At 45.7% G+C, this 26,789-nt stretch overlaps 1 protein-coding gene across 2 annotated transcripts; it reads left to right on the forward strand.

The window, feature by feature from the left end:
• Window positions 1–566: 566 nt before the first annotated feature.
• SMIM7 (small integral membrane protein 7) lies at window positions 567–26,767 on the forward strand. Of its 2 annotated transcripts, XR_011145384.1 has the most exons (6): window positions 567–642; window positions 724–765; window positions 1,258–1,310; window positions 5,495–5,585; window positions 12,497–12,628; window positions 26,622–26,767. XR_011145384.1 is itself a non-coding variant. In XM_068980472.1 (5 exons), exons 1-5 carry the CDS (start codon window positions 617–619, stop codon window positions 12,510–12,512), a joined length of 228 nt encoding a protein of 75 aa, XP_068836573.1. In that variant the 5' UTR covers window positions 567–616; the 3' UTR covers window positions 12,513–13,552. The 2 variants fall into 2 exon arrangements, 1 of the variants encoding a protein (XP_068836573.1); XM_068980472.1 differs by lacking the exon at window positions 26,622–26,767 and having other exon boundaries at window positions 12,497–13,552.
• The last annotated feature ends 22 nt before the right edge of the window (window positions 26,768–26,789 follow it).

A 26,789-nucleotide genomic window follows, 5' to 3' on the forward strand; every position in this document is an offset into this window, starting at 1 on the left:
GGATCCATTCCCCTATGCAGTTTAATGATCAAAAGATCCCGTTTTTCCAGAGGCCGCATCCTTTGAGAACCTAGCCGAGCAGAAGGAAAAGCTGCTGGGCTAGTGGTGTGGAGCGCTGGTCACTCACACATGGGCGATAGGTTTCCAATCCGTGACCCAATCCTGCCAGCGTATGGTTCCCTCCCGTTGGATGACGTCATGTTCTCGCCCCGCCCTTTCTTGGTTACGAACAAGGCCTGGGGGCTCAGATGGTGAAGAATATGCCCGCAATGCGGGAGACGAAGGTTCGAGCCCTGGGTCGGAAAGATTCCCGGAAAAAGGCAATGGCAACCCACTCCAGTATTCTTGCCTGGAGAAGTCCATGGACAGAGGAGCCTGAGGGGTTACAGTCCATGGGGTCGCAAAGAGTGGGACACGACTGAGACACTAACACTTTCATTAACACTGGCTCTTCCTTTAAGGGGCTTGGCCTGTAGAAGGCGGGACCCTGCCCGCCTTGATCTTTGATTGGCTCAGCCCTCGCCAGAGCTGCTTCCAGATTGGTTGGTTCATGTGTCTCTCCCCTCCCTCCCCGAGGTTTCCGCTTCCTGTTCTGACGGACGCGCCTGCCGTAACGATGATCGGGGACATCCTGCTGTTTGGGTAATTAGGGGGACCAGAGGATGGGACGTGAGGGCCCTGTACGGTGGGGGCGGTCTAAGTAATCGTATTCTTCCTCTGCAGGACGCTGCTGATGAACGCCGGGGCGGTGCTCAACTTTAAGCTGTGAGTAGGCCGCGTTGGACCGTGGCTCCATCCGCGGGAACTGTAGCCCCGCCCCTGCGAGCGTGAGCCTGCCCTACGACCCCGGCCCCGCCCCCAAGTCCAGGACTCTAGTTCCGCCTCCATTCCGGTCCGTCCTTCTCCGATCCTCTGCGCCACCGCAACTTGAAATCCAGACTCTCAGTTCCCCCAGTATCCCTCTGCTCGGACCCATGAGAGCCTCAGGCCCATCCCCCGAGAATCTCTTAGCCCTAACGTGTATCCTCAGCCCCACATCTGGCACCCTCGGACCACCGCTTCCACCCCGTCGATGGCTGTAGTCATAGCTATGATTTGCGGGGCAAGTGGTGGTCCAGGGAGGATCACTGAACTGCTCGAAGTCACAGCAAACCAGCGGTAGGGCTAGAACTCTCCTCTGAGCCGGGGATCAGGGCCTGGGGACCAAGTGATGTGTTTGTCCTATTGAACGGGGACGCTGTCTGCTTCTCTTTGTAGGAAAAAGAAGGACACGCAGGGCTTTGGGGAGGAGTCGAGGGAGCCCAGCACAGGTAAGGCCTCCTTTCAGGACTCTGAAATTGGTACATTTCGGAGAGGACAGTTTTTTCTCATCAGTTTTAAGTGTGTGTGGTGAAGGTGGCCTGAGTTTGCGCTGTTCCTTCTGCCCACCTTTGTCATCCACTTGTTTCTCTTACCAGGCCTCCTTGCATAGGTCAGCACTCGTATCACTTTTTACAATTATAATTTTCTTCTGTGTGTGCTATCATCTGGCTGGTATCTACTTCTCACACTTGATCTTAAGCTCCAGAAAAGAGGCTCCAGCTTGTTTTGGCTTCCTTTGTGTCCTTGAAGTTCCAACATTCCAGTGTGAATGAATGAATATCCTCACAAATAGGTATTTTCTTCAGAATGCTGTTGTTATTGTTCAGTCGTTCAGCTGTGTTCAGCTCTTTGCAACCTCATGAACCAGAACCCCCACAGGGCCCCCACAGGCTTCTCTTTTCATGGGATTCTCCAGGCAAGAATATTGGAGTGGGTTCAGAATGCTGTAGACCTGTTTAATTTTCAATTAGATTAATTTAATTTTCAATTAGATTAGCTTTCAAATAAGCCAGAAGGTGTCATATAAAAATTCAGATGTAAATTAGAACATTCTACAACTTGGAGTTCAAGAGACCTTTTGGCATCTGTTGAATGGGAGTTGAGAAGCAGAACCCCATCAAAGTGGGGCCTGTGGACTCTAGCTTATCCCAGCCTCCGCCCCCTTTATAGCATTTTACCCGCCTGGCCTCTGGTGGCTCTTGAATATATACTTGCAGCTAAATTGACTCATACAACTATTTGGAGTCTAATGGGACCTGTTCCTGACTATTACACCCTTTCATCCATTCATTCACCTAGCATTTATTGAGCTCCTGTTATATACTGGCTACTGTGCTGGATGCTGGGAGCACAGCAGGGAACAAGACAGAGGTAATTCCTGCCTTTGGGTTGTAGTCACACAGAGTGGGACAAACAGTTCCTCAACAAAGAACAGACAGTAAAGGAGAAGATGTAGGCTAGCAATGGGGTTGCTGCTTCAGCTTCCTTGTATGGAGGGAAGGCCCTCTGAGGAGGCGACGTTGCAGCCAAGCTCATGGGTGCTGTGAGGGAGCATTGCATGGGGACAGCAGGAACCCTGAGGAGCTGTGAATCGGAACAGACCGTCTGACAGCTCTCCTTTATCGGGGGCTGGCCTGGTGGTGGCTGCCTTGTTAGGTTCTTTCTACAGGTATTTCATTCCACCTCTGTTTCTAAAAGGTAAGGAGCATTTTCCTGTGTTCGGAAACTGAGGCTCAGAAATGGAGCTCAACTTTTTTGTGGCCACCGAGCAAATCAGTGACAGCATGAGGATTTGAGCCTGGGTGTTTCTGTCTCCAGAGATTGTCCTCTCAATCACTAGACCATTCGTCTGTCAATCATTCATACATGCATGCATTCATTCAGCAGTTGTGTACGTTGCTTACCCACTATGTGTAAGGCACTATTCTAGCTTGGAGGTAGCAGGAGCATTGATGACAAGGATGGTCAGAACAGTGACTCTCCTCTGATTGGGGGCTTCTTGCAAGGCTCCTTCAAGCTAGGACTCTGTGTGGGCTGGTACCCCTGCAGAGAATGCTCCTCTCTGTCCATCGTCTGCTTGATTGACCCCTAATATCATAGTGACTTCATTTACTGAGAGCATCCTATATAATGGGCACTGGGCAGCAGACTTCCCAGTCCCCCATCATCCCTATTTGCACCAGAAGAAACTGGGGCACACATAGGCCCAAGTCACCTGCGTGGAAGGACAGTAAACTTCAGCCCATATTTAACATCCGAGCTTATGCACTTTCTCAGTGAGACTTCTGACCCCACCCCACTCCTGACGCACGCCAGTTTGGGTACCCCGTTATAGCTCCCACGGCACTCAGTGAATTATCAGTTATGTGGTTACTTGTTTAGTATTTGTCCTCCCTGTGAGCTCCTTGGGGCGGGGATACCCGTCTCATTCCTCCCTGTACCCCCCAGACTAGAGGCCTTTAATCAGCCTTTGTTGAGAGGGAGAGAGGCCATTTTTGTGATCTGGGCTCAGAGAAGGGCCTCACCAAGCAGTGCCTTGCAGACATCCTGGGGATGGACCTGTCTCTGACATTTGTAGTCCGTGCTGGGCCAACACTATGGAGGGTGTGTTACATGTCACTAACCCCGTGGCTTGGACAACACTGGTGTTTAGTCACTCAGTTGGGTCCGACTCTTTGCAACCCCATGGACTGCAACCCACCAGGCTCCTCTGTTCATGGGATTTTCCAGGCAAGGATACTGGAGTGAGTTGCCATGCTCTCCTCCAGGGGATCTTCCCCACCCAGGGATCAAACCTACGTCTCCTGCGGCTCCTGCATTGCAGGCAGGTTCTTTACCACTGAGCCACCAGGGAATCCCCTTTGGACAGTGCTGGACTTGTCTGAACTATGTTGAGCAAGACCTTGTGCTGCTTCTGTGCTTGGATGGTGCAGCAGCGCCAAGTGGCCATCAACGTTGGGTTGCTCTGGAAGTTTCCGAGCTCCTACCTGGCATTCCATACTTCCCGGACAGCCCTGGTCTGTGGATGGCACTTGGGGTGCCACCCTTGTAGAGCACCTCGTCTGGATGCGTCATCTCATTCTGGAGGCCTTAAGAGGCTGGGCAGTCAACTCAAAACCCCAGAGAAAGGTTCTGGAACCCAGGTCTCTGGAATCTTCTTTTCCCCTAATATTTATGGTTTGTAGTTGTGTCAGATCTTAGTTGTGGCACGCAAGATCTTCCTTGTGACATGTGGGATCTTTCGTTGTGGTGCACAGGCTTCTTTCATGTGGTGTGTGGGCTCAGTAGTTGCAGCTCATGGCCTTAGTTGCCCTGAGGCATGTGGGATCTTCTTGCCCCAACCAGGGATCTAAGCTGCATCTCCTGTATTGGAAGAGAGATTCTTAATCCTTGGACCGCCAGGGAAGTCCCTCTGGAGTCTTCATGTACCAAATTCCCTCTCCTTGGAGTGGTTTCTATTCCTTGGCATCAGTGTGTTCTAGAGTAAGTCATCACCAAAGCAAAGCTCTTGTTCTACATGCATGAATTACTATGCTTTTTCAATTGTAAGGGGTTTCCCTGGTGGCTCATATAGTAAAGAATCCGTCTACAATGCAGGAGACCAGGCGTCAGTCCCTGGGTCGGGAAGATCCTCTGGAGAAGCGACTGGCTACCCACTCCAGTATTCTTGCCTAGCGAATTCTATGGAGAGGAGCCTGGCAGGCTACAGTCCATGGAGTCACAAACAGTTGGACATGACTGAGCAACTAACACCATCACTTCAGTTGTAAATCCTGGAAATCAGCTCAAAATGTGTAAAGTGAATGGAAACATCCAAGGGTAGCGTAATCTTTAGACGCATGTGGATTCAGGGCTTGAAACAGACCTGTAGCACGTGGCCTCCCCAGCTTTTCTTCCTCCTGGGTTGGCTTTACTCTCAGGCTGGCTTGTGTTAGTAAAGAAGACCCTCGACACACATTTTTTCGGTGGAGGGCCAGATCATAAATAGTTCAGGCTTTGTGGGCCATCAGTCTCTGGTGCAACAGTTCACCTCTATGATTTGGAAACTGCCATGGACAATATGTAAATGAATAGGCATGGCTGTATTTTAATAAAGTTTTATTTACAGACATTAAAATTTGAATTTCATGTAATTTCTTGTGTCTCACTAAAAGCTTTGTTGATTTTTTTTTTTTAATCATTAAAAACAAATTTTATTCACTCATGGGCTATACAGAAGTAAGTAGCAGAGGCCAGTTTTGGCCTGTGGACCAGCCATGGTTTTCCAACCCCTGCCTTAGAGAGTTGGGCTTCCATCTTCACAGCCCAGCAACCCTGGCAGAAAGCAGGTGCCTCTTTCCCAGTAGTTGGGGCCACAGTCGCAGGGCCAGCTCTCACTGGGCAGATCTGGGTCATGTGCTGTTCCCTGAGCTACTCAGAGGCTGGGGGCTTGGTCCTCTCTGGGGGCTGGTCACTGGCAGCTATAGCCTGAGTGCTCAGGGTTGGGGAACAGAGGTGGCCCAAAGGACAAGCCATGCTGCTGCTGGGATACGGGGGCAGGGGGTGTGGGGCGGGCAGGGGCCACAGAAGCACACTGCAGTGCTGAAAACAGAAGTGTTAGCCCTGCTTGTGAAAATGCTTTCTGACTTCCCAGGTGACAACATCCGGGAGTTCCTGCTGAGCCTCAGATACTTTCGAATCTTCATCGCGCTGTGGAATGTCTTCATGATGTTCTGCATGATTGTGTAAGTCCAGCCCGCCTGTCTCCTCCGTCATTATTGCTCTCAGTGTCGTTCCCTAGAATGATCCTCCTGATGGTCGTTCTCTGTCCGCCCAGTCTGCACTTTTGTGTCATGATTTCTGCTTTCAAAGTAACTCTCTATGCTTGAGAGGAAACGGGGGTCTACAGGAGTTAAACTGTGTCCCTGCAGTCCAGGCTGAAGCTTTGATTAGAACATGGCGTTCTCCAAGTCCTGGCTGTGCCCAGGGCCTTGGCGGGAGCTGTCAAGAGATGCCTTCCCTGGAGCCTGTGGCTCCGTCACCTCTTGCCAGCTCTGTTGTGCTTAGCCTATGCTTGGCATTGGCCAAAGTGGAAACTATGGCTTGAGAGACCAGTGTGCTGCTGGGTTTTGCTCCCACCCTGCTGGAAGCCAGCAGAAGTGTATTCAGAATTTATTTCTGGCTTTTATGCCTATTTATATTTATATTTTTCTCATTAGGTGAAAAATACCCGGTTGGATTGGTTTTCCTTTCAGTGTCAGGGCCATAATTCCAGTACTGTTGTTAGTGAATCATGACACTCAGAGGAAACAGACTCAGGGGAAAAGAAACAAGAGCATCAGGGGTTCTGGGGCATGCTGGGCCCATCCCTGTGTCCTTTTTCTCTAAAGAGGAAGAGGATGAAAAGTTGGCTGTCTTGAGTCATTGAGATGCTGAATTTGGGGTTGCTGGGTGGTCCTTGTGTCAACCAAGTAGCTGTTTAAGGGGATGATTCTAGGACGTAGGAGGTCAGGTGAGCAGGGGTTTCTGTGCCACTAGAACGTATTTTAGAGCCCAGAAAGAGGACTGTAAAGTATGCCTGACAAGTATTAATTGCTCACTTATGTCTTGACTCTCTGCAGTCCCATGGACTGTAGCCTGCTAGGTTCCTCTGTCCATGGAATTCTCCAGATAAGAACACTGGAGTGAGTTGCAATGCCCTTTTCCAGGGGATCTTCCTGACCCAGGGATCAAATCCGGGTCTCCTGCATTGCAGGCAGATTCTCTAGTGTCTGAGCCACCAGAGAAGCCCAAAAATAGGGGCCTAGAAAGGCCCCTTTGGGGAGTTTGGATGAGGCCTACCTAGGTACAAAGAGGGCTCATGAAGAGATCAAGGAATTTGCAGGAGTGTAGGAAGCATAACTAAGTCCTCACAGAAAGTAGACGTGTTGGGGAGCTCCTCCTTCATTCATTTATTAGTATCTATTCACAAGTGTCTGTCGAGGGCTGTGCTCCAGGATTACAGTTGAGACCGAAACAGCCACAGTCCCTGCCTTCAGTGAACGCACTGGTCACTCATATGGTTAAGAGTCTGCCTGCAGTGCCGGAGATCCAGGTTCAAACTGTGGATCAGGAAGATCCACTGGAGATGGAAATGGCTACCCACTCCAGTATTCGTGCTGGAAAATCCCACAGATGGAGGAGCCTGGCGGGCTACAGCCCGTGGGGTCGCAAAGAGTCAGACACAACTGAGCGACTAACGTTTTTCTGTCAGTGAATGCACAGAATAACAGGGGCATAGCAAGAAAATAGGAAAAAAATCAATTGCGAGGTGGAGAATTGAAGGGGGAGGCTCCCAGTTTAGGATGGTCAGGGAGAGGCTAAGAAGATGCCATTGAAATCAAGACCTAAAGATCGAGAGGAAATCTGCCTTTTACAGAGCTGGAGAGAGGCATAGTAGTGCCAGCAGTAGCATGTGCAAAGGTTCTGGGGCAGAGGAGAACTCATTATGTTCTCATTTTCTCTGTCCATTGGCTTCATCATCCTTTCCTACCTGACCAGCTTTCTTTACTACTTGTCTGCTGGCTTGTGCCCATCAGGATGGTAGCCTCAGGCTTCGTAACCTCTCAGCTCAGCCCAAGGCTAGCTTAGCCAGTAGCCTAGGATCCTGATTTTGATGGTGACTTTTTATAGCTCCCTGACCTAGGCCAACTCTTTCAGCCTGTGCTCTGAGTGAGGGAAGCTTTCCTCCAGAAAGGGCTCTGTCAGGGAGGCAGCGATGGACTTTTTCAGGCTGTTAAAAAGTGGAAATCACCTAAATCTCCAAGAATAGGAGAAGAGTCAGGTAGCTCAAAAGATACTCATATGACCAATGGTGATGACATCATCACTGATAACATGTCTACACAGAATTTTTTTTTCTTCTTTTTTTCTTTTTGGCCATGCTGCATGGTTTGTGGGATCTTAGTTCCCCAACCAAGAATAGAACCTGGGCCCTCGGGAATGAGAGTGTAGAGTCCTAACCACTGGACCGTCAGGGAATCCTGCCTCCCCACTCCCACCCACACGCACACCCAGGAAAATGTTTGGAAAGTAAAAAGGTGGGCTATCACCTGTAGGTACACTCTGGCGTCACACTCTGGTGTTGTGACTCGCACACAGTAACACTGACTGAATGCCGAATGAGTGAGCGAGGGAAGTGACTGCCCGTGTGGAATCTGGAGGCTCTAGTCCAGCCTGTCCACTGAGGCAACCGTGCTGTGACTGCTGAGGAAGGCAGCGGGTCCAAGGGGATGGTTCACTATTCTGTACACTCCCTTCTGTAATTGTTGGAGCTGAGCTCAGTTGGAAATTTTTAAAAAGTCCTAAAAAGCTTGAATCAACCCTGAATTTTCATTGGAAGGACTGATGCTGAAGCTGAAGCTCCAATACTTTGGCCACCTAATGCACAAAGTTGACTTATTGGAAAAGACCCTGATGTTGCCAAAGACTGAGAGCAGGAGGAGAAGGGGGCGACAGAGGATGAGATGGTTGGATGGCATCGTCGACTCAATGGACATGCTGCTGCTGCTGCTGCTCCTGCTCCTGCGTCGCTTCAGTCGTGTCTGACTCTCTGCGACCCCAGAGACGGCAGCCCACCAGGCTCCCCCGTCCCTGGGATTCTCCAGGCAAGAACACTGGAGTAGGTTGCCATTTCCTTCTCCCATGCATGAAAATGAAAAGTGAAAGTGAAGTCGCTGAGTCGTGTCCGACTCCCAGCGACCCCATGGACTGCAGCCTACCAGGCTCCTCCGCCCATGGATTTTCCAGGCAAGAGTACTGGAATGGGGTGCCATCGCCTTCTCCTAATGGACATGAGTTTGCGCTAACTCCAGGAGATGGTGAAGGTCAGGGAAACCTGACGTGCTACAGTCCATGGGGTCACAAAGAGTCAGACATGGCATAGTGACTGCACAACAGCAACAAAAAGCTTGAAATACAGGGAGAAATGGAGAAGGCAGTGGCACCCCACTCCAGCACTCTTGCCTGGAAAACCCCATGGGCGGAGGAGCCTGGTGGGCTGCAGTCCATGGGGTCACAAAGAGTCGGACACGACTGAACAACTTCACTTCACTTCACTTCACAGGGAGAAAGGTGTCTGAATGTTTAGAGACCAAGGGCACTGATACCTGCAACTTTGAAACATATCCAAAATTATGTAGATGGATAATTGGGTAGATAAACGGATGGATACATGGTAAAGTGAAGTGTTAATTACAGAATGTAGGTCGTGTGTTTGTGGGTATTTGCTGAACTGTCCTTTTAACTCTTCTTTATGTTGAAATATTCGTAAAAAATTATAGGCAGGGGAAGATAGGGAGAAAAGGAAAGTGTCAAACCATGGAAAAAGATTTTAAGTAAAAAGTGGAAGTCAGTCTTCACAATTCAGTATTTTGTAGTATTTTCGTATGGTTGTGCGCCTGCCACCTCTAGTCCCAGAATGTTTTCATCCACCACAAGGGAAACCCACTACCCATTAAGCAGATCCTTCCCGTTCCTCCCTTTCCCACCCTTAGGCAGCCACTGATCTCCTTTCTGTCTCTGTTGGATTTGCCTGTTGTCATATTCCACACTGATGGAGTCATATGTGGCTTTTGGTGTCTGGCTGCCTTCTTTCAGCATAATGTCCTCTGCATTCTTCCATGGTGTAGTGTGTGTCACTGTTTCATTTCTCTCTGTGACTGAATAGTAGTCCATTGTATTGATACACCACAGTTTGCGCATCGGTTGGTGGATATTTGAGATGTTCCCACTTTTCGGCTATTTTGAAGAATGCTGATACAAACGTTTGTGTACAAGTGTTTATGCAGACTTAAGTTTTCAGATCTCTGGTATATACCCAGGAGTGGGATTGCTGGGTCCTATGGTAACTATATTTATCCTTTTGAGGAACTGCCAGACTCTTTCAAAGTGGCTCAGCAATTTACATTCCCACTAGCAGTGTCTGACGGTTCCAATTTCTGCATGACCTTGCTAATGCTTGTTATTGCCGATCTTTTTGATTATAGCCTTCCTAATGGATGTGAAGGTTGATTTACATTTCCTTGACAGTTAATGACACTGAACTATTGGCCGTTTGTGTATCTTCTTTGGTGAAATGTCTGTTTAGATCTTTTGCCAGTTTTTAGTTGGATTATTACTAAAGTTGTAATTGGAGGGGTTCTTTTTAAGTTCTGGATACCAGTCCCTTATCAGGTAAATGATTTGAAAGTATTTCCTCCCATTTGGTGGATTGTCTTTTCAGTTTCTTGATGGTGTCATCTGAAGCGCAAAATTCTACAAATTTGATGAAGTCCAGTGTGTCTGTTTCTTTTATCGCTTGTACTTTTTGTGTTATAGCCTCAAATTGCCTCATCCAAGGCTTCCCTGGTGGCTCAGACGACACAGAGTCCACCTTTAATGCAGGATACCTGGTTCGATCCCTGGGTCAGGAAGATTCCCCTGGAGAAGGGAATGGCAGCCTACTCCAGTATTCTTGCCAGGAGAATTCCATGGACAGAGGTGGGTCAGAGGAGCCTACAGTCCGTGGGTCGCAAAGAGTCAGATACGACTTTCACTTTACTTTTCAGCCTAAGGTCACAAGGACTTTCACCTAAAAGTTTCTTGTGAACATTGTATAGTTTTAATAATTGGGTCTGTGATTCATTTTGAGTTAACTTTTGTGTATGATGTGAAGTAGGGATCCAGCTTCTTTCGTTTGTATGTGGTGTGACTCAGTTGTTCCTGCCCCATCTGTTGTTAGTTTTTCAAATAACCGTTTTTATCTTGGAAAGGGTTAGGTTTATAGAAATGTTGCAGAGATAATACAGAGAATTCCCTTATACTATTAATTGACAGCACAAGGGTTAGGGGAGTCGACTGTCCTCGAAGTTGAAAATCCAAGTGTAACTTTACAGTTGGCCCTCCATATCCACAGTCCTGCATCCACAGATTCAGCCAACCTTGGATCGTGTAGCACTGCAGTGTTTCAGTTCAGTTCAGTCGCTCAGTTGTGTCCGACTCTTTGCGACCCCATGAATCGCAGCACGCCAGGCCTCCCTGTCCGTCACCAACTCCTGGAGTTCACTCAGACTCCGTGATGCCATCCAGCCATCTCATCCTTGGTCGTCCCCTTCTCCTGCCCCCAATCCCTCCCAGCATCAGGGTCTTTTCCAATGAGTCAACTCTTCGCATGAGGTGGCCAAAGTACTGGAGTTTCAGCTTTAGCATCATTCCTTCCAAAGAAATCCCAGGGCTGATCTCCTTCAGAATGGACTGGTTGGATCTCCTTGCAGTCCAAGGGACCCTCAAGAGTCTTCTCCAACACCACAGTTCAAAAGCATCAATTCTTCAGCGCTCAGCCTTCTTCACAGTCCAACTCTCACATCCATACATGACCACTGGAAAAACCATAGCCTTGACTAGACGGACCTTAGTCAGCAAAGTAATATCTCTGCTTTTGAATATACTGTCTAGGTTGGTCATAACTTTTCTTCCAAGGAGTAAGCTTCTTTTAATTTCATGGCTGCAGTCACCATCCACAGTGATTTTGGAGCCCCCAAAAATAAAGTCTGACACTGTTTCCACTGTTTCCCCATCTATTTCCCATGAAGTGATGGGACCAGATGCCATGATCTTCATTTTCTGAATGTTGAGCTTTAAGCCAACTTTTTCACTCTCCTCTTTCACTTTCATCAAGAGGCTTTTTAGCTCCTCTTCACTTTCTGCCATGAGGGTGGTGTCATCTGCATATCTGAAGTTATTGATATTTCTTCCAGCAATCTTGATTCCAGCTTGTGCTTCTTCCAGTCCAGCGTTTCTCATGATGTCCTCTGCATAGAAGTTAAATAAGCAGGGTGACAATATACAGCCTTGACGTACTCCTTTTCCTATTACTGTTGAAAAAAATCCAGTTAACCAAACCTTAGATCCTGTAGTACTGTGGAATTTACTATTGAAAAAAAAGACAAAATCCACGTATAAGTGGTCTGGTACACGTTCAAACCTGTGTCGTTCAAGAGTCAACTGTGTATATTTTTAACAACTCTGTAGTTTTCCCCTGTAGGCCTGTATCATAACCTGTATACCCATTCCCAAACTTCATGAACATTTATCCAGTTTCTAGGCCTCTCTTGTTCCAGATTTTTTCAGTTAGCAGTTCTCTAATTGTTTACTCAAAGGTCTTTTTCATTTATGAAAGTCACCACTGACTTGCAGTGATAGAGCATGGGCTAAAATAAGATGTAGATACTTTTTAGAAGAGTTACTTTTTTTAATGTGTACAGTTGAGTGTTAAGTGTATTTACGTTGTTGTGTAATAGAGTTACTTATAAAATCAGAAAATGGTGCAAAATAATCTTAGTAATAGAATGTGTCTGACTCTCTGCGGTCCCATGGACTGTAGCCCACTGGGCTCCTCTGTCCATCGAATTTTCCAAGCAAGAGTACTGAAGTGGGTTGCTATTTCCTACTCCAGGGGATCTTCCTAACCCAGGGATTGAACCTGCCTCTGTGAGTCTCCTCCATTGGCAGGTGGGTTCTTTACTACTGGTGCCACCTGGGAAGCCCATAGTAATGGTAACCAGAAAATATTTCCTGACAGCATTTTCAAGGGTACAGCTTCCCATCCTCATGGAGGTTTGCCCTCTAACTTTTCCAGGCTGTTTGGTTCCTGAGCTCCAGACGCAGAACCGAGAACATACCTTCTGAGTCTCTCTTCCTCGTTCCTGACGACTTCGAGAATGTTTCTGACCGGAAACCGAGTGACCTTCCCAGAAAGTCCAAGCTTGTGGTGGGTGGAAAAAATGTTCGCCAAGATGCACACGGTTTCCCAGCCACATCGCTGTTTTCTTTTCAAAGATATTTTCACTTTGATCGCTGCCTTGAAATGCTGTCTACTTAAGGAGTCTGAGGAGAGTGTATGTAAAGGGCTGGGATAATGTTGCATTCCCCAAAGATAAAAGAACCTGTTTAATCAGAGCAGAATCTCTCTTCTACCAGGCTTTCCCTGGAAACCCGTTTCTGTGTCTTTCTTGGTTTATTTTTAATGACCATCCTTTTTTGGTCGAATTGTACGGATTTGTAAAAATCTTTCTTATCCAGGGATCTGAGGCAGAAAGGCTGGCTTTTTGGTTTGATGCAGCCTCTTATTGCACTGTGTTTGTGATGACTGAGCAAGTTCATTGTTGCTGGGTCAGTGTCCAGATTCCTTCCCCATCACAATGGGCTGTGCTCGGCCACACAGTGCCACTAAGGTTGCCCCAGGACTTTGAGGGTGAAGTATTATGGATTCCCATGGAAGAGAGGTGCAGAGCAGTTGGCAGGGTGAATGGGGGTTTTATGAGAAACTTTGCCTTGCCTGGAAGCCCTCTATTAAAGTAACTTTCGGGGACCATTAATTGTAGAGTCTTTAGAATGAGAGTGATTTATGTGGTGGTACTGGGATCCAGTTCTGAAAGCTTGGGTTTTGGGGTCTGCTTTTTAAGTGGATGATTTCAAGATTGACAAACAATAACCCTCATTTGAGGAAATACAGCATTTTGCACAGAAGCTTCTTTGAATCCGAGTCCGAATTTTATCACCAATGTGGCCGTCTGGTGGTCAGCACCTGGATCCTGCAGGTGTTTGATTCATTTGTTGTGATGTGTGGAATCCAAGCTTGTAGGTAACCTGGTGGGAGGAAAAAATAAATATGAAGGCTTTTAGAACTAAGTAGGATTGAAAATAAAGCTCATTTCCAAAAAGGGCCTTTTGTTTATACATTTTTTTAACCAAGAAGTTGACTTTCTTATTTTACTCATTATTTTTTTGTTACTATCATTGGGTTGTTTAAAAATTATTTTATTGAAGTAGAGTTGATTTAAGATGTTGTGTTAATTTCTACTATAGAAGTTGACTTTCAGTTTGAGTTGTTGCAGGCTACACTGTGGGGAACACCTAGGGTTTGTTTTATTATGGAGGCTTTCAAAAAGTTAGAGAAGAAGCATTGTTAGATATTCCTTTTCAGATTTTGTTCAGTATATGTTGGGTACGAATTGGGCAATTAAGATTTTGATGGGCTGCACCTGGAAGAATAGAATGAGTGAGAGATAATGGAGGGGTTTTGCTAGGCGAGGTTCACAATCACTTATCTTGTTGCTCAGCTAATTCATTCTGTTGAGTTGGCCAAAAGTTTCTTTCGGGTTTCTCCATAACATCTTACAAACCCAGACAAACCTTTTGGCCATCCCAATACTTCATTGCTTCTGTCATTTATTCCCTGATCAAATCCAGGCTGAGCATCGTCCCATGGTTTGTAAGTTGCGGGGAACGGGGCTGCTGAATTGAGCTTCACCCAGGCTGGTATTCTCGTCAGCAGGAACAGACGTGCCAAGATCTTGGCTGGTCAGTCCTCAAGCCATATGAATGGTGTGAGGAAACCTCTCTGCCTTATTCAGACCCAATGCTGAGGTTTCAATGAAGCGAGGCATTTGTGCATCGTGGAGATGAATCGAACTCAGAGAAGAGAATGCTGTCATCGAGATTTTGCTTCAATAGTTGTATTTTTCTCTGGAGAACTATTATCTCATTGTTCAGTTCTTATAAGCAATGGAGCTTTGGGGGACGCACATCAAAGGCTGTTATACATTTTTAAAGTGGCAACTCGTGGATGTGTATCTTTAGGAAGCTTTTCAGGAACCCACATTGGCACCAAAGGTTACCTGAGTTTGAGTTTATGGTGCATAGGATCCTACAGCATGCAAGTGCTGGTATTCTGAGTCTAAAGATGGGGGTTCAAATCCAATCTCTATGTCTTGCTATCGGGCCTTGACTTATTGCTTCTTCCATGGAAGCTTCCCTGTAAGCTCCTTCTTCCTTGACTGATTGCTTCTTTCCTGTAAGCCTTCCCTTAAGCCATTTTAAAGAGTTTTCGCATCTGTAAAATGGGCTTGGGGGAAGGAAACAGGGGGAGGAGTTTCTTGGCGGCCTAGTGGTTAAGACTTCTCCACTTTCTCCACGTTGACCACTTTGAGCGCTTTCACCACTGTGCCCCCAGGTTCAGTCCCTAGTTGGGGAACGAGAGTTCCCCCAAGCCATGAGGCGTGACCAAAAAAAAATGGGCTGAAAGTCAAAGCTCTCAGGTTAGCTGTAAGGCTCGGTCACCCTGAAGGTGGGCCGAGTGCTGGACTGGGTGGCACAGTCAGCACTCAGCGCTCGTGTGCCCTCGCTGCCTGAATTTCTCCCGTCTTGCTTCATTCATTCCGACGGTCCCCACACAGACTGAAAAGAGCACTCACAGGATTTCAAACATTGGAAACAACGTCCAGCATGGAAGACCTTTCATGTCTTCCCATTCCTTTTCTAGCATTTTCCTTATACATACTGGTAATTTCTACAGTGGATAAGGCAGTTTGGGTTCTGCTGTTTTCTTTTTTTTGATTGAAGTATAGTAGATGTATAATGTTACAGGTAGATAGCAAGGTGATTCAGTTGTATACATATCTATACATTCCTTTTCTGATTCTTTTCCATTATGTAGTTCTCTGCGCTATACAATAGGGCCTTGCTATTTCTCTCTTTTGTATATAGTAGTATGTATCTGTTAATCCCAAACTCCCAATTAATTCCTTGCCCCCTTGATAACCATAATTTTGTTTCCTGTATCTCAGCCTCTGCTGTTTCCATTTCAGCATCATTTCCTTCATATTTTCTCGGCTGCCAGAGAGGTCTCATCGTTCCCATTTTTAATTCCCGAGGAGCGTCAATAAAGCTCTCTAACCTTGGCCCTTTCATATGTACTTTGAACTTGTGCCATGTCCGCTGTTATAAGGCCACTGTGGGCACCATGGTTGTGGCCTCCGCCGGCTTCTCTCGCTGGAAATTCCCAGAGCTCCCAGGGAGGCTCCATTGTCAGCTGCCACCACCGTAGCTTTTGTTTGTTTTATTTTCTTTTAAAGTTTCTTACTACCAATGCCCGTTCAATGTACAAAACTTATGAAGTACAGCTTTGCTATAAGGGAAAAAAGCACCCATAATCACTTTCCCCCGGAGAGTAGCACTCTGGGTACACATTCGTCTGGCCCCTTTTCCCACTGTGCATTGGGTATGGTAGATACCTTTTCTCTACACAGATAGTATTTATGTATCCTCTGGCCTGCTTTCCTCACCTAATAATATGACCACATTTCTGCATTTTTTCCCCCTATGGTACCATTCTTATTAATTGCAAGTAATTCATTGTGTGGACGTACCGTAATTAATTTAACTGGTCCCCAGCTGATGGAGACTTGAGTTGTCTTTAATTTTTGAGTATTATAAATAACACAGCAGTGGACATCTCAGTATATCATCCCTAGTGGCTTTTTGGAGTCACTTTAAAAAAGAGTTTCCACTCCATATCTTGTACTAACTTATAATGGAAAAGAATCTGAAAAAGAATACACACACAAAAACACACAAATATATATATAATGGAATCACTTTGCTGTACACTTGCAACTAACACAACATTGTAAATTCACTATACTTCAATTTAAAAATACCCAGATATCAAAAGAAGATAGGATGGTAAAATGACTAAACTTATCATAGCTGCTGCTGCAACTTAACATATAGAAAAACACAAACATTTTGACAACTTTAGGCTAAGAACCGCCCCCACCCCTGGAAATGAATTTTAGGCACCTTACTTCTTGTCTTTGTTAATATTCATTTGCTCCTATGGTATGTATTATTTATGCATATATACATAATACTTAATTAACGTACATACCAAAGAACTTGGTTCTAAGTCCCTGTCATCTGTGACTGGGAGCAGTGTCTGGCACTTAAGCAGATTAAATTTGCTTAATCTGTGAGCAAGGATGAGGTTTTCAGCTCCACCCAGATAACTGTCTTAGGCAACAGCAGCTGACTTCATACCAGCTGGCTTTCCACCTTAGCCTTGATAGTTAACCATCCTCGGTTCAGTTCAGTTCAGTCGCTCAGTCGTGTCTGACTCTTTGCAACCCCATGGACTGCAGCACACCAGGCCTCCCTGTCCATCACCAACTCGCGGAGTTTATTCAAACTCATGTCCATCAAGTCAGTGATGCCATCCAACTGTCTCATCCTCTGTCATCCCCTTCTCCTTCTGCCCTCAATCTTACCCAGCATCAGGGTCTTTTCCAGTGAGTCAGTTCCTCACATCAGGTGGCCAAAGTATTGGAGTTTGAGCTTCAGCATCAGTCCTTCCAATGAATATTCAGGACTGATTTCCTTAAGGATAGACTAGTTGGATCTCCTTGCAGTCCAAGGGACTCTCCAAGAGTCTTCTCCAACACCACAGTTCAAAAGCACCAATTCTTCGGCACTCAGCTTTCTTTATAGTCCAACTCTCACATCCATACATGGCTACTGGAAAAACCATAGCCTTGACTAGACGGACCTTTGTTGGCAAAGTAATGTCACTGCTTTTTAATAAGCTGTCTAGATTGGTCATAACTTTTCTTCCAAGGAGCAAGCATCTTTTAATTTCATGGCTGCAATCACCATCTGCAGTGATTTTGGAGCCCAAAAAAATAAAGTCTGACACTGTTTCCACTGTCTCCACATCTATTTGCCATGATGGGACCAGATGCCATGATCTTAATTTTTTGAATGTTGAGTTTTAAGCCAACTTTTTCACTCTCCTTTTTCACTTTCATCAAGAGGCTCTTTAGTTCTTCACTTTCTGCCATAAGGGTGGTGTCATCTGCATATCTGAGGTTATTGATATTTCTCCTGGCAGTCTTCATTCCAGCTTGTGCTTGATCCAGTCCAGCATTTCTCATGATGTACTCTGCATATAAGTTAAATAAGCAGGGTGACAATATGCAGCCTTGACGTACTCCTTTTCCTATTTGGAACCAGTCTGTTGTTCCATGTCCAGTGCTAACTGTTGCTTCCTGACCTGCATATAGGTTTCTCAAGAGGCAGGTCAGGTGGTCTGGTATTCCCATCTCTTTCAGAATTTTCCAGTTTATTGTGATCCACCCAGTCAAAGGCTTTGGCATAGTAAATAAAGCAGAAATAGATGTTTTTCTGGAACTCTCTTGCTTTTTCCATGATCCAGTGGATGTTGGCAATTTGATCTCTGGTTCCTCGGCCTTTTCTAAAACCAGCTTGAACATCTGGAAGTTCATGGTTCACGTGTTGCTGAAGCCTGGCTTGGAGAATTTTGAGCATTACTTTACTAGCATGTGAGATGAGTGCAATTGTGCAGTAGTTTGAGCATTCTTTCGCATTGCCTTTCTTAGGGATTGGAATGAAAACTGACCTTTTCCAGTCCTGTTTCTACTGCTGAGGTTTCCAAATTTGCTGGCCTATTGAGTGTAGCACTTTCACAGCATCATCTTTCAGGATTTGAAATAGGTCAACTGGAATTCGTCACCTCCACTAGCTTTGTTCGTAGTGATGCTTTCTAAGGCCCACTTGACTTCACATTCCAAAATGTCTGGCTCTAGGTGAGCGATCATACCATCGTGATTATCTCGGTCATGAAGACCTTTTTTATACAGTTCTTCTGCATATTCTTGCCACTTCTTAATATCTTCTGCTTCTGTTAGGTCCATACCATTTCTGTCCTTTATCGAGCCCATCTTTGCATGAAATGTTCCCTTGGTGGTTCACAGAGCAGACCCAGTTTTACTTCCCTGGATAGTTAGGGGAGAAATCATTGCTGGGCTCCTTGGGATTTCTCTTAAGCAGCTGCAGGAGATGTGGTAATGAGATTGGCCCTCCTCTGAAGTGGTTAGATTTGAAAAGCCAGGGAGGCGTTTCCTGTCCATGTCAAGCATTTTCATTAGCTCCTTCTTAACCAAGTCTGAGTTCATGAAAGATTTGACAGACTACCTGATGTTTTCCTATGTTAATGAAAGACACGTGCTATTTGTGTATAAGGCAAAAGGCATGCTATTTAAAAAAAGGGGTGGGGAGAGGGGGACTTCCCTGGTGGTCCAGTGGCTAAGACTCCATGCTCCCAGCACAGGGGGCCTGGGTTTGATCCCCAGCCCAGGAACTAGATTCCACATGTTTCAGCTAAAGCCCAGCATAGCCATATAAATAAAAATAAAACATAAATATTTTAAAGAAAAGATATAAATTCTACTTTGGGGTTTGTTTTCACCATTCCCTTGATTTTCATTATGCAGAGGAAGGCACTTTATCCCCTTCAAGCCCATTTTTGGCACTTCAGAGTTCCTGGAAAGGAGTCTGGTTCATAGCAAGTATTCCTGGATGAGAAATTGGGCAAAAGGATCTGTAGCAAACTGGAAATTCAAAGTCTACATTGTTCAGTAAGAAAACAGCAAGAGCTCATCAGTGTCTAGCCCCGTGGCTTTCTTTCTGATCAGTTGATTGGTTTGGGATTGGACCAGGGCTTGGCAAGCTGCTTCCCACATCTGGCTTCCCTCCTGTCTTTTTGCTGCCTGCCACCTGTCTCTTTGTGGTCTAGGAGGTGGAATGGTATGTTTTTAAGTGGTTGAAAAGCAAATCAAGATGAAAATGGAAAAGAAATTCATGTTTTTTTCATCCATAAAGTTTTATGGGAACTTCGTCACACCCATTTGTTTGTGTATCATCAGTGGATGCTTTCAAACTGCAAGGACAGAATTGAGTCCTTGAGACACAGTCCATTTGACCCACAAAAGTGAACATGTAGACTGGCTGGCCATTTACAGAAAGGTTGCCTGCCGGTCCCTGGACTGGACAATTAAAGACAACAAGGATGTACTGTGGGTGGATCTTACTCGTTGGTGTCTAGTGTGCATTCGTGTCAGTGGCTGTTAGTGGTATAGATGGGTTTCCACGTGGTGCCAGAAGTAAAGAACCCACCTGCCCATACAGGAGGCGTAAGAGACTTGGGTTCAGTCCCTGGGTCTGGAAAATTCCCTGGAGGAGGAAATGGCAACCCACTCCAGTATTCTTGCTTGGAGAATCCCCACAGACAGAGGAGCCTGGCGGGCTACAGTCCATGGGGGCTACAAAGAGTCGGACATGACAGAAGTGACTTTGCACACATGGGCCACAAGAGTGACTGTGCTAGAGAGGTTGTAGAAGTCATTTTAGAGGGAGTAAAGCACGGTGCATTTAGTTAGAGTTTATTGTGTTGAGTCAGAAAAAAGATGGGAATGAAGGTTGCAGCGGAAAGCACGGTGGAGATCTGGCTGAGCCGCTGGCTCCGGCACTGACAGACCGTGACTTGGGGCTGCATCTTGTCTCTTCTTTGCCCCCATGTCCTTGCCTGTGATACAGAGACAGCAAAGGAGAGAGCTTTGACACGTGTCTGTGACCTGCCTGATGTGGGGCAGGCAGTCAGTGAAATGATGTGGTCATTTCATTAGGGCCAGTACATTTTAAGTAATCATTTTAATATTTATGTATTAATTTGGTTTTCATTACTGCAAGTGGTCTTTTCTCTAGCTGAGGGGAGTGGGCTTCTCACTGTGGTAACTTCTCTTACTGGCTCTAGACACTTGACCTTCAGTAGCTGTGGCACAAAGGCTTGCCCCACGGCATGTAGAATCTTCCCAGACCAGAGATAAAACCATTGTCCCCAACACTGGCAGGCAGATTCTTAACCACCAAGGAAGTCCAGTACATTTATCACAAGACATCCTCAACAGGGTTTTGAGAGGCTTAATTGAGATGAGGTCTTTGTCTTCTCTCCCTGCCATAATGAAATGTCACATATTGAGTGGCATCAACAGACACTTCTTTTCTCATAGCTTTTGGAGACTGCAGGTCCAAGACCAAGATGTCAGCAGTGTTATTCCCAGTGAGGCCTCTTTCCTCAGCTCAGATTGCCACATTCTTGCTGTATCCACACACGGCCTTTCCTCTGTGTGCTTCTTATAAGGGCACCAGCCGTATTAGATCAGGGGCCCACCCTTATGACCTCTTTTAATGTTACTTCCCTCTTTGAAGGGTTTGTCTCCACATACAGTTCAATTCAGGTTTACAGCTTTAACATGAATTTGGACCAGGGGCACTATTCAGTCCATAATAGATGGTCAAGGGTCTGGGCTGTAGTAGATAACTCGATAGCTATTAGTTCACCTACTTGGCTAATAGTATGCTTTGAGGCATTAAAAAAATTTTTTTTTATTTTAGAAGAATTTTTTGATTGGGTTTGTTTTTCTAGTGTGTTTACCAACAACCCAATAAAAAAAAATGGGTAGAAGACGTACTTAACAGACTTTGCTCCAAAGGAGACATCCAGATGGCTAATAAATACATGGAAAAAAACGCTCAATACTGCTTATTATTAGAGAAATGCAAATCAAAACTACAGTGAGGTTATCACCTCACACTTATGAGCACAGGCCTCGGAACTTGTGGTGCACAGGCTCAGCTGCTCTAGTGTGTGGGATCCTCCTGGATCAGGGATCAAACCCATGTCTCTTGCACTGGCAGACAAACTCTACCCCTGAACCACCAGGGAGCCCTAAAACAGCACATTTATTATCTCACAGTTATGGAGGTTCAGTTCAGTGCAGTTCAGTTCAGTCGCTCAGTCGTGGCCAGCTCTTTGCGACCCCATGAACTGCAACACACCAGACCTCCCTGTCCATCATCAACTCCCAGAGTTTACTCAAACTCATGTCCATCGAGTCGGTGATGCCATCCAACCATCTCATCTCCTCTCATCCCCTTCTCCTCCTGCCTTCAATCTTTCCCAGCATCAGAGTCTTTTCAAATGAGTTATCTCTTTGTATCAGGTGGCCAAAGTATTGGAGTTTCAGCTTCAGCATCAGTCCTTCCAATGAATATTCGGGACTGATTTCCTTTAGAATGGACTGGTTGGATCTCCTTAGTGTCCAAGGGACTATCAAGAGTCTTTTCCAGCACCACAATTCAAAAGCATCAATTCTTTGGTGCTCAGCTTTCTTTATAGTCCAACTCTCACATCCATACATGGCTACTGGAAAAACCATAGCCTTGACTAGACGGACATTTGTTGGCAAAGTGATGTCTCTGCTTTTTAATATGCTGTCTAGGTCGGTCCTAACTTTTCTTCCAAGGAGTATGCATCTTTTAATTTCATGGCTGCACTCACCATCTGCAGTGATTTTGGAGCCCCCCCAAATAAAGTCAGCCACTGTTTCCACTGTTTCCCCATCTATTTGCCATGAAGTGATGGGACCGGATGCCATGATCTTAGTTTTCTGAATGTTGTTAGAAGTCCAAAATGAATCTCGCTGGGCTAAAATCAAGGTGTTGGCAGAGCTGGTTCTTTCTGGAGGCTGTAGGGGAGAATCTGTTTCCCTTCCTTTTCCAGCTTCTAGAGGCTCTCTGCATCCTTGTTTATGGCCCCTTCCTCTGTCATCGCAGCCAGCAGGGGCTGGTCTGATCTTTCTCATGATGCCTTCTCTCTCATTCTGACTCTTCTCCTCCCCTCTTCCCCATTTAAGACGGCTGTGGCTACACCAGGAACATCTTTCCATCTTAAGGTCAGCAGAGTCGCAACCTTCCTTTCAGACATGTGTGCAAAGTCTCTTCAGTCATGTCCAATTCTTTGCAGCCCTGTGGACTGTAGCCCACCAGGCTCCTCTGTCCATGAGATTCTCCAGGCAAGAATACTGGAGTGGGTTGCCATTCACTCCTCCTCCATTCCCTCCTCATCTTCCCAACCCCAGGGACTGAACCTGCATCTCTCATGTCTCCTGCATCGGCAGGCGGGTTCTAGTGCCACCTGGGAAGCCCCGTTCCTTCCATCTCCAATCTTAATTCTCCCTGGACATCAAACACTATGTACAAGTTCCAGGGATTAGGACAGGGCTGTCTTGGGGGCTGGCTTCCCAGGTGGCTCAGCGGTAAAGAATCTGCCTGCCAGTGCAAGAGACACAGGTTCAGTCCCTGGGGCGGGAAGATCCTCTGGAGGAGGAAAGGGCAACCCACTCCAGTATTCTTGCCTGGGAAATTCCATGGACAGAGGCGCTACCATCCATGGGTTTGGTAAAAGATTCAGACAGACACATCACATCAAATCTATGGGGGCCTGAGGCATGGGGTGTTACTTTGTCCGACAGTAAAAATTTTTGGTTTTGCAGACAACATCGTCTCTTAACTATGCAGCTTGCATTTGCCACACACAAAACCACACAAACACATGGGCCTGAGTGAGTGGTTTCTTCTTTCCCTTTGTTTGTCTTAAACTCATGGAAAATTTCAAATGCACACAGAAGTAGACCAGTGCAGAGATTCCGTGTACCCATCAGGGGATGATTTTTAAGTCTTTCTCATATTTTGGTGTACTTGACTAATTGTCTATACTGCAAATATCTATTACTCGTGTAATCAGGAAAGAAAAGAAAAACCACAAAGAAGTAAACATCCGAGCATCCAGGAAACATGAGGAAAACCAACACTGCATTTTGAGGTTAAAAAGGAAAAAGATGCAAATAGACCTTATTAGAACCTCCATCCTTTTCTGCAATCATTGTGAGGCTGAGTGGTAGGCAGAGATCAGGACATTCTCAGGGCAAGCGAGATCTTAAATCATATAAGCTTGGGTAGGTCAGACCCTTCCAATAGAACCTGCTTGCGCTTGTCTCCTGACCTTTCCCCCTTAAAGTTGCATTGAGATAAGAGATTCTTGTCTGGGCCATCTGATGCAATAATCCAGTTCTGCTTTAAGGCAAGTAGACTATAGTTGCCTGGATGGTGGGTGGGGGTGGGGGCTGGGTGATCCCGGGTTTGACCACTTTGCATCTTCACTTGGGAGTTTGTGCTTCAGTGACCCTGGAAAGCTGAAAAACGCATGGAAGGTTCAGGAAAGACCAGAGGAAATTTTGACCTGGTCCTGTGCATGTATTTTTGTGTGTATATTTCTGAGAAGTTCCACTGGGGATCTTTCCTCTTGGCTTCCATCTGCTTCCATTTGCTGCCCTACCCCCAGAGGTCAGTCTCCTCATTTGATTTTCCACATCAACCCGTTGACTTTCATCTGCTCTTTAGAGAGATGGCTTATACCTGATTAGGTTCCTGTGTTTCCCCATGAGTCTGGGAACCCTGAGCTCTGGACCACAGTCATCATCTTGCCCCTCTCAACTTAAAAAATAGTCACAACCTGAAAGTTGACAGTTATGTTTTATTCAATGGGAAGTTTTAGGACTTCAAGCCTGGGAGACAGCATCTCAAGTAAACCCTGAGAGAGCAGCTCCAGGGAAGCAAGGGGAGGAGCCAGTTCATGAAGTTGTACAACAAAGGGCATAAAGAGAGTATTGTTAATTAAAGGAAACCTGCTATCTAAAGGAGGAATTTAGCACTTTTCTATGTAGGGGAAGAAGCAAGAGTCTGGGCTCACTGAAATCATGCCTTCTATAAGTATCTCAGGGAAGCCTGGCACGCTGCAGTCCATGGGGTCGCAAAGAGTCAGACATGACTGAGTGACTGAACTGAACTGAATATGTATCTCAGCTGTCTGGGGCCAGCGTCCTGTGTCTTTTTTACATTCCAAGTTCCCCACTGCTGCCTCATGGCTGCAGGGTCACAGGTATTGTTTTCTTTTCTAGTTTCCCTTAGGGTTCAGAAATTCACTGATTGTGGCCTCCTTGTTTATTGATATGGCAGGACTGCTCCATTTCTCACTCCCAATCCAGCCACATGACTCTGACCAGGTCTTCTGAGGAACCAAGTCACCCAGTTGGAGAATTAGGTGACCAGCATGACAGACAGGAGTGCAGAAAACCCACTTAGTGATGGCGAGAAATAAGGCTGGCCAGGAATATGGGAAATGCATGTGTATGGTGTGTACTCATGTATGACATGGCGGTGTGTGACAGAGGAGCTCAGTAGGCCAAGGACTTAGGCAAGATGAGCTATGGGACCCCTGCGTTTTTAGAGCAGGCGGAACAGTAAGATTCAAACCCTGTGTGACAGCTGCCTGGAGTAGAAAAGGCCAATCATGGATAAAAGCTACAATACCATTATCCTTTATCCTTCAGCTCCTTCACTGAACTTCTTATTTTACTTTTGTAGACACTAAAATAAAACAGTTCACTGGAGAATTAGTGGAGTGACTGATTTTGTTTCTTTGCTCCTGAGAGTAATTGAGAGAACAGGCAACTATAGTAAACAAAAGAATAGCCTCTAATTCAGTCTAACAGATGATTAGATCATCACAATCAAAAGATTAGGTTATTTGAGCATTTCAATAGATTATACACTATTTTAATAAGATTAAAATAAATTATACAATTTTTAAAGGTTCCTTTTTTTTTACAAAATTACTAGCTATATTCCCTGTGCTGTACAGTACGTCCTTGTGGCCTGTCTTATCCCCAGTAGTTTGTACTGCCTACTCCGCTACCCCTGTATTGCCCTCCTTCCACTCCTTTTTATGGTTGAGTAATATTCCAGTGTGTAGCCATCCACTTTGTTTATCCAGTCATCAGTGGATGGGCATTTGGTATTTGCATGTTGCACCTATTAAGGATAGAACTATTACAGACATTTACCTGTACAAGTTCATGCCAGTGTATGTTTTCATTTTTCCGCTGGTGGTCGAAGGAGTGGAATCGCTGAGTTATGTAGTAACCCAGGCCTTCTTAAAGCTTTACTCTGGATCAGGCAGAGTGTGGCTTCTACTGCGTCCCCTAGACCAGAGTGAGTTGCAACCTCAACACAGAGTCGAGGAGAAGAGCCTTACAAGGGTCCAGAGGGCTTCAGCAGGGTCCTCATGTCGAGCCCTCAGAGTGGAACCTGACACGTAGGAGGTACTCAATAAATATTACATACCCCCTGTTGTCATTCTCTTGATTACTAAGAATAATACAAAACTGGGGCCATAGGGAAAACATAAACTGGTAGGACTTAGGTTGACAACCATCAGTCAGCCTGGCAGCAGATCCGTCCTCAGGATTTTGGAGATTATGATTACAGATGAACAGTATTTGAGTCAGAAAGTGAGAACTAGAGGCTACTAGAGGTCACAGTGACCACCAGCACTTGACAAGATCATCAGGAGGCATCCCATATTCATTCCAGAAAATGTGGAACTTCAGGCAAAATTATCAGAATAAAAAGCACCTGTGAGAGAAAGTGCTTTGGCTTCTTTCCTTCCAGTATTTTTTTCTATGAATTATGTGTGTAAGCATATATTGCATACCTTAATAAAACTAGATTGTAAGATATATAGTTTATATGTTACATTTTATCATTTAACATTAAATTAGGAGCATTTTCCCATATTATTCAGTATTGGTTTATAATGGCTACATGATCTAGCTAGTTGTATGTCCTTTTACTTAGTAATTTGGAAAGTTTATAATGACACACAACTTGGTGAATTTCTACATGTTGCACACATCCATAAGACAAGACCACCACCCAAATGGAATTACAGGATCCTCTGATCTCTTCTAGTCCATAACCATCCTGTTTTCATGAAATGATTCCCAGTTTATCTATATACCACCTTATTACTGGACACATAGGTGGCTTCCAATCTTTTGCCCTTATAAACGATGCTGCTGTGGTGATCTTCCTTGTAAGGACACATTTGTATCTGACTGCTTCCTCTGGATACATTTCTAAAAGTTGCAAAATCCCGAGTCAGAGGGTGTGAATGTTTGGAAAGGCTCTCAGTTGAAGTGCTGCGTCCATGTCAGTCCTGTTACTTCAGAATTCCCCTCCCTGTGCTTCTGCTACGCTTTGCCTGGACAGTGCAATTATGGTATTGTATTAATGAGCCCCTAACCCATTTTTAGGACTTGGCTTCAAAACTAGCTCCACAGGGGACTTCCCTGGTGGTCCAGTGGTTAAGAATCTGCCTTCCAATGCAGGGCATGCAGGTTTGATTCCTGGTCGGGGACTAAGATCCCACATGCGGCAGAGCACCTAAGCCCTCACCCCCACGCCACAAGAGAAGCCTGCTCACGGCAACAAAAGATCCTGAGTGCCACAACTAAGACCGGTCGCAGCCAAGTAAATGTTTAAAATGGGTAACTACA

Source organism: Capricornis sumatraensis, chromosome 9 (assembly GCF_032405125.1).
Source record: "Capricornis sumatraensis isolate serow.1 chromosome 9, serow.2, whole genome shotgun sequence".
Classification (NCBI taxonomy): domain Eukaryota; kingdom Metazoa; phylum Chordata; class Mammalia; order Artiodactyla; family Bovidae; genus Capricornis; species Capricornis sumatraensis.